This window comes from Corvus hawaiiensis, chromosome 24 (genome assembly GCF_020740725.1).
Source record: "Corvus hawaiiensis isolate bCorHaw1 chromosome 24, bCorHaw1.pri.cur, whole genome shotgun sequence".
Lineage (NCBI taxonomy): Eukaryota > Metazoa > Chordata > Aves > Passeriformes > Corvidae > Corvus > Corvus hawaiiensis.
Genome location: NC_063236.1, coordinates 5,380,263 through 5,396,658, shown reverse-complemented (window position 1 = coordinate 5,396,658; position 16,396 = coordinate 5,380,263). Strand labels below are relative to the sequence as shown.

General features: G+C 49.0%; 1 protein-coding gene across 6 annotated transcripts in view; it reads right to left on the bottom strand.

The window, feature by feature from the left end:
- The window catches only part of PPP1R12B (protein phosphatase 1 regulatory subunit 12B), a 132,725-nt gene extending 118,514 nt beyond the window's left edge, over window positions 1–14,211 (bottom strand). For 4 of the 6 annotated variants that reach the window (XM_048327736.1, XM_048327735.1, XM_048327732.1 and 1 more), the window contains exon 1: window positions 13,853–14,211. In XM_048327736.1, coding sequence (XP_048183693.1) covers window positions 13,853–14,140 — 288 coding nt within the window. In that variant the 5' untranslated portion in view covers window positions 14,141–14,211. The remainder of the gene's footprint in view (window positions 1–13,852) is intronic. The other 2 variants (XM_048327734.1, XM_048327738.1) reach the window with 1 other exon arrangement.
- Between the last annotated feature and the right edge of the window lie 2,185 nt (window positions 14,212–16,396).

Sequence of the window (16,396 nt, the reverse complement as noted above, 5' to 3'; positions counted from 1 at the left end):
AGCCTGCTGACTCACGGCTGTTCAGCCTTGAGCAGCCATCGCTCACAGGTTATGCATCCTCCCCAGAGCCCAGTCCCTACCTGGTGCCTCCTGCACCCCCTCTCCATATTCAGATGGCACTGAACAACAGTTAATATCTGAAGTGCAGCAGTGATTAAATTGGTAGCTGGACTGAAAGCCCACTAAAGTGGGCTCACAAGCCAAGAAATGTATGTTCGGCTTTATAGCATTTCCTACAGTGTCAGCACACTGGAGCAGTGAGAAGCATTCCTCAGCAACTGGAAGGAATTGCTAAGCCCACTAATAAAATTAAGACAGCCAAGTCCAATAAGAGAATACATCCAGCCTTAAGAGTCACTGATGTCTGTGCTGCAGGATGGGGAAGAAGCATTTACCAAAGCGGTAGTAAAAACCAGAAATCCACAGTCATCATCTCTCTTGGGAGACATGACCTGCTGGCACTTCTGATTGTGTGTCTGCTCCTGAAGAAAAGAGGTCACGACATGCCTTAGAACTGAAGCGCTGCTGACAGACAAGCCATTCGGAATTGTCGGTGAAGTCGCTGTGCAAGTTTGCACCAAAAAAGTAGGGAAGGCACCACAGGTATGAGACAACAGCAACTGCTCACTGGCTGTGTTCCTGCAGGACTGAATGCTGAAGAACTAAGAGACAAGTCAAGTGGAAAGAACATCTCCTATTTCCTTCCTGGCAGGGACTTCACCATCAAACTTACATTTTTTGGGGGGGGGGGGGGGGGGGGGGGGGGGGGGGGGGGCAGGGCTGCAGAAAGGGAAAATCAGGGAGATATGGAAATAAGGAAAATGCCCTAGGAATGGCTAGTTTGTGTTCACAGGAGTGTCCCAACCCTGGAAGTGTTCAAGGCCAGGTTGGACAGGGCTTTGAATAACCTGGTTTAGTGGAAAATGTCCCTGCCATGGCTGGAACAAGATGATCTTTAAGGGTCCCTCCAACCCAAACCATTCCATAGCTCTGTGATTCTAGGAATGTCTGAGAGTCACTGCAAAGAGTCAGAGGCAAGTATGGCTGAAGCTTCCTGCAGGCTCACAACTCCAGCAGCACTCCAGATGACAGTCCTGGTCCAACAAGATGGACACATGCTTGAGGGAACAGACTAAGTGCAGTTCCCAGGAAGCACAGACTTGTCCTGTTAGCTCCACCATGCAGCACCAGAGCCTCAACCCAGGGAATGGGGGGAAGGAATGATGATGGACCACTTTTGAGATCAGTGCAGATGCAGACATGGTTTAAGAGGGAGCTGGTTGATGTCACTGCAAATCACTGTCAACTTTCAAAGGTCATGGTAACAAAGGGAGGCCTGATGACATGCAAACAGCACCCCGCCATGTTAGAAGGATCCAGGGAACATTGGACCTCTCAGTCTCATCACAGCCCCTGGAAATGCTGTGTAGTAAATCTTCCTGACAGCCATTTCCAGCAGGAGGTGGCGGTGGAACACTCAGTGTGGATTTACCAGTGGCAAATCTTGCCTAACTTGACTGCCCCCCAAGCTGCCTGTGTGGAGGACAGGAGAGCAAGTGTGGTACACCTTTGACACAGTCTCTGGCAGTGTTTCCAACAGGCAGGAGCTGGACTGCCGAAGCAGATGACTGATGTTGGTGAGAATATCAGGCTCAAAAGGTGATCACCTGTACGAAGTCCAGCCAGTAGCTGATTACCAGCAGCATCCCTCAGGGCTGATATGGGGTCACTACAAATCCATGTCTTCATTAACAAACTCAATTAACACCAATTATGGGACAGAAAGCACTCTGACCAAGTCTACAGATGATCTCAAACTGCTGGCATGGCTGGGGCAGGCGATCCGTCTCAGAGGGACCTACACAGGCTCGACAAAGGGCCTGATGGAGGGTTTATGAAGGACAACAGAGGTAAACAGTATCCTGCCCCAGGACAGAATGAGCCCTTTCACTGGCACAGGCTGGGGCAGCTGGCTGTAAAGCAGCTCTGCAGCAAACAACCTGCCAAGCTCTCAGGGAGAGCAAGGGGACAGAGGCCAGACAGTCACAATAAACTGCTTCTACAGACTCTCCATACAATTGTCTGGAAGAGACTCTGCAACTCAACAGTGACTTTCCGCCTCTCAAATGTTGGGGTCCCTCCCCTGCCGTGTAGCCCTGGCAGAGGGGCCCTGAGGGCACAGACACGGGGCTTCCCTGTCCCTGCTCAGCCTCGTTCCCATTGGTTGGTTTGTGTTCCCTGCGCGGGCAGAAGGACCCTTGGTCCCGTGACTGGGACAGTTCCTCGGCAGAGCCCCGGCCATGCGGCTGGAGAAATAAACATCTCTGAAACAGCTATCAAGAATCTGTCTGTCCATATATATTTCCTTTCCACGGGACTCCTGGTTTGATATATGCGTGTTGCAGGATCCCCACTGCAACAAATGGTGGAGAATTGAGAGCAGAACGATCCCCGATCCCTAAGCGACTGATTTGTGTGAGTAAACCCTGGAAACTTTGGATTCCTCTTCTTGGTTTTGCTTTGCTATTCCATATCTAAACTATGGAGGAACCGTGTGAAGACTCTTGGCTCTCAGAGCCGCATATGGACATTTATCTTAAACTTAAAATGATTCTTGAACAACGATTTGTAAATTTTAGCTTGATTCAAGCTCAAAAAGAACTGAAACACTTCCTGGCATGGTTGTTTAAGAACTTTTTCTATGTTTCTTGGGATTTAATTCTTACCAAGGGCTTTTGGAAAACCGTTTGGACACAGTTAATATTGGAGTCAAAATATATGCCGATGGAAGAATATTTTCGTGAATATTATTTAGTTACCGAGACTGTTGAGCAATGTCAGCTGTGTCCTGGTGAAGGGAAGCCTGGCGCAGGGACCGTGCGGCCCAGGCCACGTGCACCGAGCGCTCTGCGAGCAGCAGCGAGGCAGTTCCCGCGCGCGGGCGGAGCCACGCGAGCCGCAGTGTCGGCGGCGGAGCGGGGAGCGGCGGGACCCGGCGGTGCCCGCCCGGTCCCGCGCAGCGCGTGGTGGAGCGAGCCCCGGGAACGCCCGACCGAGAGGGGCGGCGCGTGGGCGGCGGCTGGCGGCGATGGCGGTGGAGCGGAGCCGCGCCCAGCCGAGACGCGCGCTGGAGCGGGGCGCGGGGGAGTCCTCGCTCGGGGGCCCGGCCGAGACGTGGGTGCAGCGCCCGGCAGCGGCAGCGAAGCTGCGACCAGAGGAGGCGACGCACGGAGAACTGAGCGGCACGGCCCGGCCCGGCCCGCACGGCCCCGAACGCGACCCCGGGAAGAGCGCGCAGGCACCAGCAGCCCCGAGAATTCCAACACGGGAGCGACCGAAGGAGAGAGCAAAGACGCAGCGAGACAGAAAACAGCAGCCACTCGGAAAAAGGAAAAGATCATAGCAACTAAGACCTTAGGGATAGTAAAATGGTATAATGTTAAGCAAAATTATGGTTTTATAACAAGGTGTGACAACTAGCAAGACATATTCGTGCATAGAACTGCTATTAAAAAGAATAACCCTGAAAAATGCATCCCAAGCTTGGGAGATGGAGAGGTGGTGGAATTTAATATTGTACTAGGGAGAAAAGGGTTACAAGCATCGCAGGTCACTGGGCCTGATGGTGTTCCTGTAAAAGGCAGTATATATGCAAAAAATCGTAGTCATGTTAGACAGTATCTCCATTGTAAGTCCCCCCTACAGTTTCCCTTTCCTAATCCCACCTTTCCCTTTTACCCTATGTCCTATTACCCCCAGTGTACTCCCAATCCATTTTTTCATCCATGGTTTCCCTCACAAAACCATGCTTTTGCCAATTGTTTCCCCAAAAATCCCTTTCCAATGCCGAGTGGGGGATGAAAAGGGGGAGGGAAGAAGTTAAACCCTCTCCTGCCTCAGTTTCCCCACAAAGCATGCTCAGAGAATTCTGTCTCCCTTCTGTCAGCCCTAAGATGTTCCAGAGAATCTGTTTGGACATTTAAAGACTCAGGAGGGTGGCTTGTTTTGTTTTGAAACTGTTCTTGTTATGTTTATCCAGTTGTTTTCATTCTCCTTTTATTAAAATAAAACGGGTGAGGTGTTGGGGTCCCTCCCCCGCCGTGTAGCCCTGGGAGAGGGGCCCTGAGGGCACAGACACGGGGCTTCCCTGTCCCTGCTCAGCCTCGTTCCCATTGGTTGGTTTGTGTTCCCTGCGCGGGCAGAAGGACCCTTGGTCCCGTGACTGGGACAGTTCCTGGGCAGAGCCCCGGCCGTGCGGCTGGAGAAATAAACATCTCTCTGAAACAGCTATCAAGAATCTGTCTGTCCATATATATTTCCTTTCCACGGGACTCCTGGTTTGATATATGCGTGTTGCAGGATCCCCACTGCAACACTCAAAAGTCTTTGAAACAGTCCCTTTGAACACAACTTCTACCTTTCAAAGCCTTGCAGGGTACACAGATTCCCCTAAAAGAGTATGATCAGAACATCAGCCCGCACTAAGTCGAGCTGGCTGAAGCATGGAGCGGATCAGTTGGCTTCCTGAGAATACAGGGAAGGAGCATGAAGCCAGGGAAGAACTGAAAGCCAGCATCAAGTGATGGGATCAGCTTTGAAGGTTTAACCCAGACACTGTCTCCTTCGGAAGGAAGTCAGGAGCTCTTTCTACCTCTGTTCTAGAGAGCTATTTCAGCCCAGAATTCACAATTCTGCTTGAAATATTTGCTGCAAACTCTTAAAACCCACATCTTGCATAAAAAATGGAAGATGATCTGGTAATAGACTAGAACGTAGCATTTCACTGCCATCAAGTTGCTTTGAAAGCATCTTGGCCAGTGTAACATTTTTTGGTAACACCAAAATGCAACGTCAGTCATACCAACATCACTTGTTATATTCATTAAAAGGCTCAAATAAGGCCCTGGGGTTCACTAGCACAGAAACTACTATTGGCATGATCACAGCACTTGAAAAAAAAAATTAAATCAGACACCTGGCAAGTGTGAAGTGTTTGTGTGGCTGTCACTGGAGCAGTCAGGCTCCTGCCCAGGCTCAGGATGTGCACTTCTTCCTGGACATGTGTTGGTTCTGCTAATGCAACCAGTTACTCCAATTTAGTTGTTATCCACAAAACCACCAAACCTGTCTACACTGTGTCATCTCACTTACAGAAACCACAGAGCAAATGGAGTAGAAAGAATGGTTTGCTAGATAAAAATTCAGAACATTTCATCCTCCAGTACCACAACAGTATTTAAGGTAAATATTCTGATGATTTCTGTTGGCACAGGCAGGGTCTCTGCTAATGATGTAACTCAGAGCAATGATATAAATATATACATATACACATACACACATACATATATATATATATATATATTTGGGTGTACCAAAACAATAAAGCGAGCTACTTCACTCACAGCCAGCTGGGTCAGAGCTCCTCTGTCCCACCAATCTTCCAAGGGGGAAATCCCTATTTACATGTCTCACATAAAGTATCACATTGTCAGAGATCATAGAATCCCAGGCTGGTTTGGGTTTGAAGGGAAGTTCAAGCTCGTCCAGTTCCATCCCCCGCCGTGGTCAGGGACACCTTCCACTGTCCCAGGTTGCTCCAAGCCCTGTCCAGGCTGGCCTTGGACACTTCTAGGGATGGGGCAGCCACAGCTTCTCTGGGCACCCTGTGCCAGGGCCTTCCACCCTCACAGGGAAGATTTTTTCCCCAATATCCACACTAGATCTCTCCTCTTTCAGTTTAAAACTGTTCCCGCTTGTCTTATGGCTATCTGCCTGTGTAAAAAGCCACTTTTTAATAAAAGTTCCCCCTTTTAGTAATTGTCACTCAAGATAATTCATAATTAATAGTTGTTTTGGGTAAGGCTGACAATCCATATGAACTGAAATCCTGGAAGATGAGGATATTTCATACTTTGACTTCAGAATGAAACCAGCAGCACTTCTGGATGCTTCAATTCAAGCACAAAGCCCGTGTGGTGAAGTGGGAGCAGCTCCCTTTGCGGGCCGTACCAGCTTCATGCTGGTTTACATTCCTCTGGGTGAAGGTACTCTATTTACAGGTCCAAACTAAACAGACAGAAGCTAGGTTTGGGCAGAGCCCCCATACAGCCACCTCATTTCCCTAAACCACTGCTGGAGTCCCCTCGCTAAGCCAGCACTTGTGTTTAGACAAGCCTGGACTAGGACTTGCTGCTATCGCACCATTTCAGGTGTAAAAAACCATCAGGCTTTGATACGAAATCCCATTAACTGATACAGCAGGGAATGACGAATTATAAATAGGAGGTGGCTTCAGAGAGATTCCAGAAATGGATGGTGAGCAATCACTGTGGCAAATCAATGCTCCGGCTCGGGGGATCAGACAGGGGCCAGGTTTAGTTTTACCCTGAAAAGGCAGTGACACATAAAAAGCTAATGGCAGGTGGTCACTCTACATTCTGTACATCTCACAAAGATTTATGAGCAAGGCTGAATGCTGGAAAAGCAACGCTGAAGCTGCTTGTGTCCCTCTGCAAGGTCAGCTTATTGTATTATAGAAACATTTCCAGTGAGACTCCTACAAGTTGAGTGTTCTATTTTGTCCAGCCACAGGAGACAAGCTACAAAAATCATACCATTTACTCTTAAAGAGTGAATTTTCAGTTATTTTGGTTGTTTTCCAATCAGCAAAGCCTGTATTTAAGTTTAGAGTTTAAAGCTGGAAGGAGACCGATTTTTCCAAAACTTGTTTAACAGGAAAATATTTAACAAGAGAACACATGGATGTATTTTCTAAAATACTAATCACTTGTAAGTACTGCACATTGTAATTATTATGAATGAAAACTGTCATGAGAAATTACATAGGTGTCTAAATCAGGAATTTTGATGTCCTTGATTGTCAACAGCTTGATGTGAAAAGAGAAGCCTGACTCCTGGGATCTGGCTGTTAGCAATGTGTGGTATTACGCTCACTAGCCTGGAAATCTAGAAAAGCAAATTTCCTCTGAAAAACATTCTAAGAATTAAGTATTTAAGAAAGGTCGTGTTTCACCACAGTTAAGAGGCGGAGTGAAGGGAGGAAACACTCTGGAGTGAAGGGAGGAAACAAAATTTGGCTCCCTGAAGCTGTGCAGGTTGGAGCTTCATCTCATAGCCATACTCTGGATCCCACTGCCTCCATTTCAAATTCACAGGAGCTTGAAGCATTTCTGCACAGGCCTGGACAGGCTATACTCACCGTGAGCTTGCTCTTAAGTCCATTCATGCTGAAGTGAGCCCCATGAAAATAGGCACCTAAATCCCCACAAATCGTTCCTTCATAAAATCACAAGCTGGTTTGGGTTGGAAGGGACCTTAAAGTTCATCTCATTGAACGCCCTGCCATGGACAGGAACACCTTCCACTGGACCAGGCTGCTCAAAGCCCTGTCCAACCTGGTCTCAAAATTTTCAGTAAGCCAAGTTTTCCTGCTAAGGCCCATGGCCCAGCTCCTCCCGCGAGCTGCACCTTTCCTCCCTGTGCAGATCAGTTTGCTGCAGCCCAAGAAAGGAGATTGCAGGGACAGCTGTAGCACCTCCCTTTAGAAGGATAGCTGAAAATAAACTGCAGACTCAGATCCCAGGATTTATACTGGGCACGCTCACTGTGCTGGGGCCATAGCATTATCACTAGGTCAAACGGTTCACTCAGCTGGGGATCCTGTCACTGCACAGCAGGGGCTGCCATTCCCCTGAAAGGTGCTGGGTTTCTCTTTCCTTCATTTTTTTACTCCAGTCCTCTGGACAAACACAATTTTTAAAAAACCATCTTTCAGAATATTTAATGCTCCACCTGCCCTCATTTGTATTCAAAAGCTAGAAAGAATAAAATATCAATTTATACAACCACTTATGTAATATTCCCCTCTCCCAACCTTCTTAAAACTGCTGGCTCTAATATGCACAGTCTGACAGGCCTTTTTGACTTATGGTATATAATAATCCTCAACCGGGAGCCAGCATACCAACTCAGAAGTCCTGTAATTTAATATTAGTCAGTTATTATCTCAGTATATTACAAAACACAGCACTTGCCATGTCTCACAAGCCCCACAATACCTAGTCTGAATTCTAAATCTCTAAAACTGTTTGAAACAGAAACAGATCCCAGCCCTAACACTCCCTGTTAAAATAAGCAAGAGGCATTATAAATGGCACAAAATGATGCCAGGATGACGGGGGTTTCATCTAGGTTACAGCTGAGAGTTCTGCACATAAATGTACTGAATGTTTGAGCACAAACACTGAAGGTTTCCTGCCATGCCAGCTGGAGCTGCAGGGCCCTGTGCTGCTGGAGCAGGGACTGTCCAGGCACTGCATTCATTGCTCATTCCTGCATTTTTGCTGAGCTGGCTTTCAGTCTTATCAAACCATGTTGATTCAGACAAGTATGCAGCATGGAAAACTTGTCTCCACCTCTGATGCAGGCTCAAGAATTTCATTTGCACAACAAGTCAGAAAGCTTTCAGCATACATTAGGCACAACAAGCTTTCCCATAAATACCTTTGCTTTCCAAATGAGCTTTCCACGTGGGGCCAGAACTCCAGACTGCCCAGCAGCTCTAGTGGAGATGAGAACCCTTCCACAGGCAGCACTAAGGGACGAGGGTCAGCACTTCCAGCTGCTGCCATGAAGGAAGTTGTTGCTGAAAATCCCACCAGCTCCCTTGCTCAGTGTTTATGGAGAGCAGCGGAGCCTGATGCATGGAATCACTGGGTAGAATAAACAAAGGCTGAGGAAGGAAGCAATGAAGATGCACATTTCCCCTCCCAAATACCCATCTACTTACTAAAATGCAGAGCTTCCTCCCAAGCACCCAGTATTGAGTTAATTATGTGGCTGTCTTTGGTTTCCAGAAGCCAAACCAACCAGTTGAAAGTGCTCCAAACCAGGGGAAGGTTTCTTGCCCTGCTGCCAGAAGTAGCAGCTCTCCCAGGCTCTAACTGCAGCCCAAGGTTAGTTTGTGTAGTCTTAGAGTTAATTCTGCCCACTCAGGAGATTGCTTGGAAATAGAGATGCAAGGGACAGACAATTGAACCCACAGGGACAAAACATCAAGGCAAAAAAAGGACTGAGTAAGCCAAAAGGAAGAAGATAAAAGCATGAGGTTGATAAAACAGCACTTTAGATTTTAATTATTTTGTCTAATAAATTCCTGGTGTATTGTAGGCATCTTCCAAGCTCTCTCACTTTATTCAGAGCACTGTGGGATGGTACATGCTACTGAATTCCCATTTATAACTGAAACCCAAAACCCCCACTTTACTCACCCTACTGATAAACCCTATTTTTGACAGGGCCATATTTCACTTTGACGAGCAGTCTTACATGCAGCACAAGAAGTTTGCAACTTCTATTTTTCCTGGCAGAAGAACACCTTCAGAAAGGAACTCTGCACAGGGCGGTGGGAAAGGTATGACTCTCCCTACATAACCTTCTATTCTAGGAATGAATGTATTTTTAGGCAATGCAGCCACCCAATCTTAAAAAACGCAGCCTGATTTATGATGCTATCATCACCAACTTAAAAGACCAGAAGCTGTACTACCTTAAACCACAGCTGTGATGCCCCAAAGATGGGGCACCTGAACATTCATTCCAGAGTTTTCATGCCACTGTAAGTTGTGTTATCTCCTCACCTTTCAAGGCACAGACTGGCTGTTAGCTTTTGGTGATTAAAAAATTTTGTGTCCAGAGAGGGGAATGGAGCTGGGGAAGGGTCTGGAGCACCAGCAGAGGCTGAGGGAGCTGGAGGAGCTCAGCCTGGAGAAAAGGAGGCTCAGGGGGGACTTTCTGGCTCTGCACAACTCCCTGACAGGAGGGGGCAGCCAGGGGGGATTGGGCTCTGCTGCCAGGGAACAGGGACAGGACAAGAGGAAACGGCATCAAGCTGTGCCAGGGGAGGTTTAGGTTTAATATTATGGAACATTTCTTCCCAAAAGGGTGGTCAGGCCCTGGCACAGGCAGGTTGCCCAGCAACGTGGTGGAGTCACATCCCTGAAAGTGTTCACAAAGTGTATAGTTGTGGCACCTGGGGACATGGTTTAGTGGTGAACATGGCAGTGGTGGGGGAATCCTCTCTTCCTTCCCCTCAGTCCCCAGATTTTGCGCCAGTGTTAGCCCCTCAATGACTCTTCCAACAGTCTCCAGACTTCTGTGATGGGGCAGAGTGCCCTCTATTACCTCTGTCTGGTTTCTGGACTGTCCAAAAATTCTGCTGTTTCCTGCTTTGTTACAGCTGCACATAACCTGTATGAGGAAAGAGCAAATTTGCTGTGCAGCAACTGAAAATTGCCCAAACCTTTTGACATGGATGCTGCTTTATAAAGCTCTGAGGAGCAACCAGACCTGCCTGCAGTTTTACAGCTCTGGCTCAGAAGGAGGAAAAACAAATTGGGAATAACAAACAGCCTCCACCTAACCTAGAGTCACTGCACAAAGTACCTGACTATTCAGGAAGCAGCTCCTGAATTAGCACAGGCACCCAGCACCTGAAAACAAAGTGAACAACGAGCGCCAAGGTACTGCAGAGTACTGTAAATGACACAGGAGTTATTTCATGAGCAACTCACTTCTTCTTGGAACAGGCCAAAGGGAAACAGAGAGTAAATCACCAAAGGGCAGATAGAGGATAAACAATCTTTGCTGTCATCCTTTGTGAACCAGTCCTTGAAGACAAACAAGCATTGCTATTATTACATTGGGAGATGCTTTCCCAACTAGAAGCAGCAGAATGTTTTTCCCTTAAGACTCAATTTTCATACAAGTTTACTCTTTGGTTTTATGGGTCACCAATGAGACACAGGAGCAGCTCTTACCCATTTCCCACCCCCTGCAAACACTAGAGAAGTTCAACTGCCACCACTAGTCATTTCACCAGCTGGTAGCAGTTTTCTTGATTTCTAAATGTTCACTCACATTTAATTAATATCTCCCTTTCCATTCTGCATTAGACACAAAACCATTGTCAAAAATAATTCAGTGAATATAGTCTAAGTTAATCATTGAAAATACGGGACTGGTGCTCAACAAGCAACATTCAGCAGGCATTGAGGTAGACAAAGCACAGCTGAAGCCACCCTACAGGTTCCAGACACTGGCTGTGGTGCAGGTCTGTGCTGCACCTGATGCCTCCCAAAAAGGGCAATGACACAAGCTGCAGGCTCAGAAATACCACTTGTAATTTAAAAGGTTATTTTCAAAATAGAGCTTTGTGGTCATAAATAGCCAAGCCAGCTTCTCACACAGCAAGAACACAATGGGTCTTAGCCACAGTGGCCCAGATACCAGAGAAAGCGTAATTTTACCTTTGTGAGCACACACAACATTTGGGGCCACCCTGCGCTTCAAACAAACTAACCCGATTTGTAAGATTGGACTTAGGTTCTGTGGGAGCAGCTGCCGACTCTGACAAATTAAGTCAATTGACTTGGTTAACCCTTCCATTACCTAGAAAGACCTGATTGCTCATTCAGAGCAAGTCTCGCTTTAAGTCCCACATATTTAATTCTTTAACCAAAGAAAAGTATTTTACCTGATCTTTCTGTCAACAAAGCTAGCTCTTTTCAATATGTAGGATTTCCTTCCTCACTGAGTGGCCATTTGGTTGCACAGGTATTAAAAAAGAGCAGACTGTCACTACCATCTGCCCTGTAATGTAATGTTGTGTTTCTAATACAAAGAGAAGTTATTTAAATATCCTCACATGTACTGCATCATTCCAGTTGTCAATCAGTCCTCTGGGGACCCCCAACCTAACTGGCCTCGGCTGACACTTTACCATAGGCAGCATTATTCTCCAAGCAACATGAAAACAAATCTATTTTGGACAGGTTCAGTAAAAGGAACTCGTAACAACCTCCTTGACCATGCTAATAAACATTTTCATCCGATAGAGATTTACAGACTCAGGATACAAATGCACAGCAAAACCTTTAACAAACCAGCATTTATTCCATTTAGGTGTGCAAGTACATCTTGTCACCCTTCAGCAAGAATGTTATTACATCCATGGGACATTGGAACAAAGTTTTTATTCCGATCACAGTAACGTCACCCTCCCTTCCTGTCAAGTTTGTGAAGAAACACTTCACGTAAGCAGCTGGCTGGTACTGCCAGCATCTGCTCCACTGCTCACTTATCCCAATGCTCTTCCAAGTATCAAGCCCTAGGTGTTACTGGTCAGTGTCACCCGATACTGTGCTCCTGAGGCATATAAGATACAATTCTGTACCCTTTACATATACAGAATTAAATTTGCAGCCTGCCTGTCAATACATGGCTTGCCACAGTCTCCAGGAGTGTGACCTTGCTGAGCTCATCGCCTCTCATCGGAGTCCAGCACACTTCACCAGACACCTCACATTGCCCACATCAGCAAGAGCCCCGGACCCTTCTGAGGGGATCACAACAACTGATCCTGGCTAGAAAGCCCTCATGAAGTCATCCCAACTCTACCATGCATCCACCTTAAATTCAGCCTTCCTGGCTGTCAAAATGCTTTGAATAACCAGCTTTTCAGTAGCTGGTTCTTACTAGTGTCTACAGGACTGCTGATTTATCTGATAATAAATGTACATGTGCTGTACTGGAGGTTGCTAATGCAGTGCAATTTATTTACTGTTGCTATATCAAACGCCACAAATAAGCAAGAGAAAGGCCCAGCCATTACAAAGGTCACTGCTTTGCCAGCTGAGGTCTTATTCAACCTGACAGTCTGTAAGCTTGCATGCTCTTTGCTTCACAACTTATTTTTGGAAGTCCAAACCAAAATGAATAAATCTCCCTACCCCTTGTTCCCTGACAGCCAGGAGCCAGCAAGCTCCTGAACTGCCTTGTATGTCCCAAATGCTTCAGTAACATCAGCCCAGCGAAGAGGAAATCCTGATAAACTCAAGAACTGTCCTGCTATTAGTGCTGTTAATGCGTTATTCTTTACAAACACATTACTTCCTGATGGTACTCCTAAACTGTGCTCTTTTTCCCACTCTGTTGCTACACTACATGCTTAATCTACACTATCTTGAGCTAAGAAAATTTTCTTCCCAAAGCTGGCCTAGATCCAAATCAGATTCATTTCACTGACCAGATGCACCAATCTGGGACACTGATTTCACACGCCTTGCTAAATTCTCAGTCTTGGACAGCAAAAGGTTTCCCAATATTCCAGAGTGGCAATTTTGCATGTTCCCTCGCATTCCTGCTCATTTATACAAGAGCAGCAAAAGCTACGGCTAGAACACAGCACATGTTTCTTGACAGTCGAGGCTTCACCGCTCTGCAGCCAATTCCTGCAACCACTTTGTACCATCTTCACATTTGGATGAGTATTAATAGAATCTACGCTGCTTATCAGCCATGTGGGCACTCTCTGCTCTCTGCCAAGGAGCACTTTGGGGAGTTTCAAGGCAACTGATAAAACACAACACAGGAGCTGACCAGACACTCCTGACCTTGCAAAATCCGCACTCTTCCCGGGAAATTTTCCCGGCACTGCTGCCACTTCAGGAGACTCCAATCACATCCCAAGTTTTCAAAAAATTAATAAATTGGCCACCTAGCCAGGCCCGCAGCCCTGCCAGCCCCCCGCTTTATTTTGCTAATTAACCTACTTAATAACCCTTTGAGAAGTTGGTACATCGCGCTGCCCCACTGGAACCGCCTCGGTCTGTGCTCTGACACAGGCTGAACGCGCCGGACGGGGCTCGGATCAAAGCGTACTGAACCCTCTGTTTACCAACACCCCCGGCCGGGGCCGCAGGTACCGCTGTGCCCCCCGGCCCGGTGCTGACCGGGAGCACCCAAAGCCGGGCCGCCCTCCCGGCCCCGGTACCTGGTGCAGGGCTGTCAACCCGTCCACGTTGGTGGTGTTGATGCGGGCGCCGCGGCCCAGCAGCCTCTTCACCTCCTCCGTGTCGCCGCTGGAGCATGCGGCCAGGAACACGGCGCCCTCCTCGAAGCGGACGCGGGACCCCCCCGCGCCGCGGTGCCGGCCGCGGCCGCCCCCCGCCGCCACCGGCTCCTGCTCGGTCAGGGAGCCCTTCCAGCGCCGCAGCTGCTCGGCCCGCCGCAGCCGCGCCGACTCGGCCCGCTTCCCGCCCAGGTGCTCCGGCTCGGACATCGCCGCGCCGCTCTGAGGGAGGCGCGGGGCCGCGCCGCGCCGCGCTCAGCCCGGAGCGGAGCGCAGCGCCCCCGCCGCCATCTTCGCTACGCCCCCGCCGCCGCCGCCGCCGCCGCGCCCTCGCCGCGCGCGCCCCGCGGCACCCCGGGACATGTAGTTCGGGCGGGGGCGGCGCCGCACCTGCCCCGGGGCGGCCGCGTCTCCCGGCGGCCCCTGCGCGGCGCCGCACCTGGGCGCGACCGGGACTACAACTCCCGGCAGCCCCCGCGTGCGGGCGGGGTTGGGCGACATTGTTGTGGCTTCCCTGGGTCCCGCCCTGCCCAGAGTCACAGAATCCCGGAATCGCTGAGGGTGGAAGGGACGTCTGGGATCAGTGGGTCCAACCTTGTGCCCGATTGCTAGCTGGTCACCCAGCCCAGAGCACTGCGTCCCACGTTCAGTCGTTCCTTGGACACCTTCAGGGATGGAGACTCCACGACTTCCCTGGCCAGCCCCTTCCAATGCCTGAGCCCTCTTTCCGGGAAGAAATTCTTACTAATAGCCAACCGAAACTTTCCCCTGGCACAGCTTGGCTTGGTGCCGTTTCCTCTTGTCCTGTCCCTTGTCCCCTGGGAGCAGAGCCCCCCGCGGCTGCCCCTCCTGTCACGGAGTTGTGCAGAGCCACAAGGTCCCCCCTGAGCCTCCTTTGCTCCAGGCTGAGCCCCTTTCCCAGCTCCCTCAGCCACTCCTGGGGCTCCAGACCCTTCCCCAGCTCCGTTCCCTTCTCTGGAGTCTCGGGACAAATGTCCCGCTGCCATCGGGACGGACAGAGGGAGGGTGCGGAGCTCCCACAGCGGCTCGGTCCAGCAGCTGCCAGTCAGACAGTGGCTGATTTTGTTGAGGAGCTGCCGGAATCTGTAGGTTTGCAAGCAAGAACTAAGCAATAATCATCAGTAAGTCTGTGAAAACTCTCTAACCCTGGCACAAGGAACATAATTTAAAAAAAAAAAAAAGTACGGAGTTCTGAAACCTTCATGAAACCAAATTCATCTTCCTTGAAAAGCTCAGAAGGCAAGGTTTCTCAGAACTTTGTGCAACTCTTCCACCACACTAATACAGGATTTGTGTAAAGTTACAGACATTAGAGAAGAAATATTACAAGATTTTTTGATTCTTTGATTCACGGGGCATTTAAAGATGTATTTAAAGAATCCCTGGGGAAAATGGCGGGGGACAAACATGCGTGATTGCATAAATTTGGTATTTCAATGTCTGGCTTCCCCTGGTTAAGCCCGAGCCCGGGCGTCTCCCAGGCGGCGAGTGGAGACCTGCGGGGCTCCCTCCGGCACAGCCCCCCGGCTGCTCCCTTCCAGCCGCACCTGCTGCAGCGCTGAAGGTTTGGGATGAGACGTTTGGGTTGGCTTCGTTCGCCTTCCCCGAGCCCCCCCTCGTGGCTGCGCGTCCGTCCCGTCCCGCTGAGCATCACCACAGAAGTTCAGTGTTCTCAGTGAAGGGGCTGCCCCTCTCCGTCAGGTTATTCTGCCAAACGGAGGATTTGCTCCAAACTGTTCACTGGAGGAGTCTCAGGATGGCTACGCTGCTGAACGATCAGTGACAAATCCCCCAGAACAGATGGCATTTGCTCGTTAGCCTTAAAACAACTCCAGCAGTTTTCAGCAAAGTTCCGGGGAAACCCCCAGCAACTGTGGAGCCGTGTATCAGGTATCTCCAGTGTGCAAAACAGCATGACCCACTCTAATGAACAGAGTTAGGAGCCACATTAAGGGCTGCTCAATATTCATAGAAAGGCCAGGTTATGGTTGACACAACAGTATAAAATCGCAAACCTTGAGTTTGGAATTACTGGAACAAAAATGGTTCAGAGAAGAGCAACAAGGACAAGGGCTTCAAGTGACAGAGTTCAGTGTGGAGCTCCTGACAGTGGGTGGTAAGGGCAGTGGCTGCTGAGGTGGGTGTAAAAGCAACAGGACAAAGTAATTACAGTAAATCAATACCAAATCGTTCTCCTTGGCTGATAAAGGCTTTGGCTGTGGATTGCTGCAGGCTGGGATCCCTCAGCACACACTCCTTGGGAGCAGGAGATGGAGTGTGGGGTGGGTGATCGCCTTCCCATGCTTCATATCATAGAATCGTAGAATCCCAGAATGGTTTGAATTGGAAGGAACCTTAAAGCTCATCTCATTCCACCCTGTGCCATGGGCAGGGACACCTTCCACTAGACCGGGTTGCTCCAAGCCCCGTCCAACCTGGCCTTGG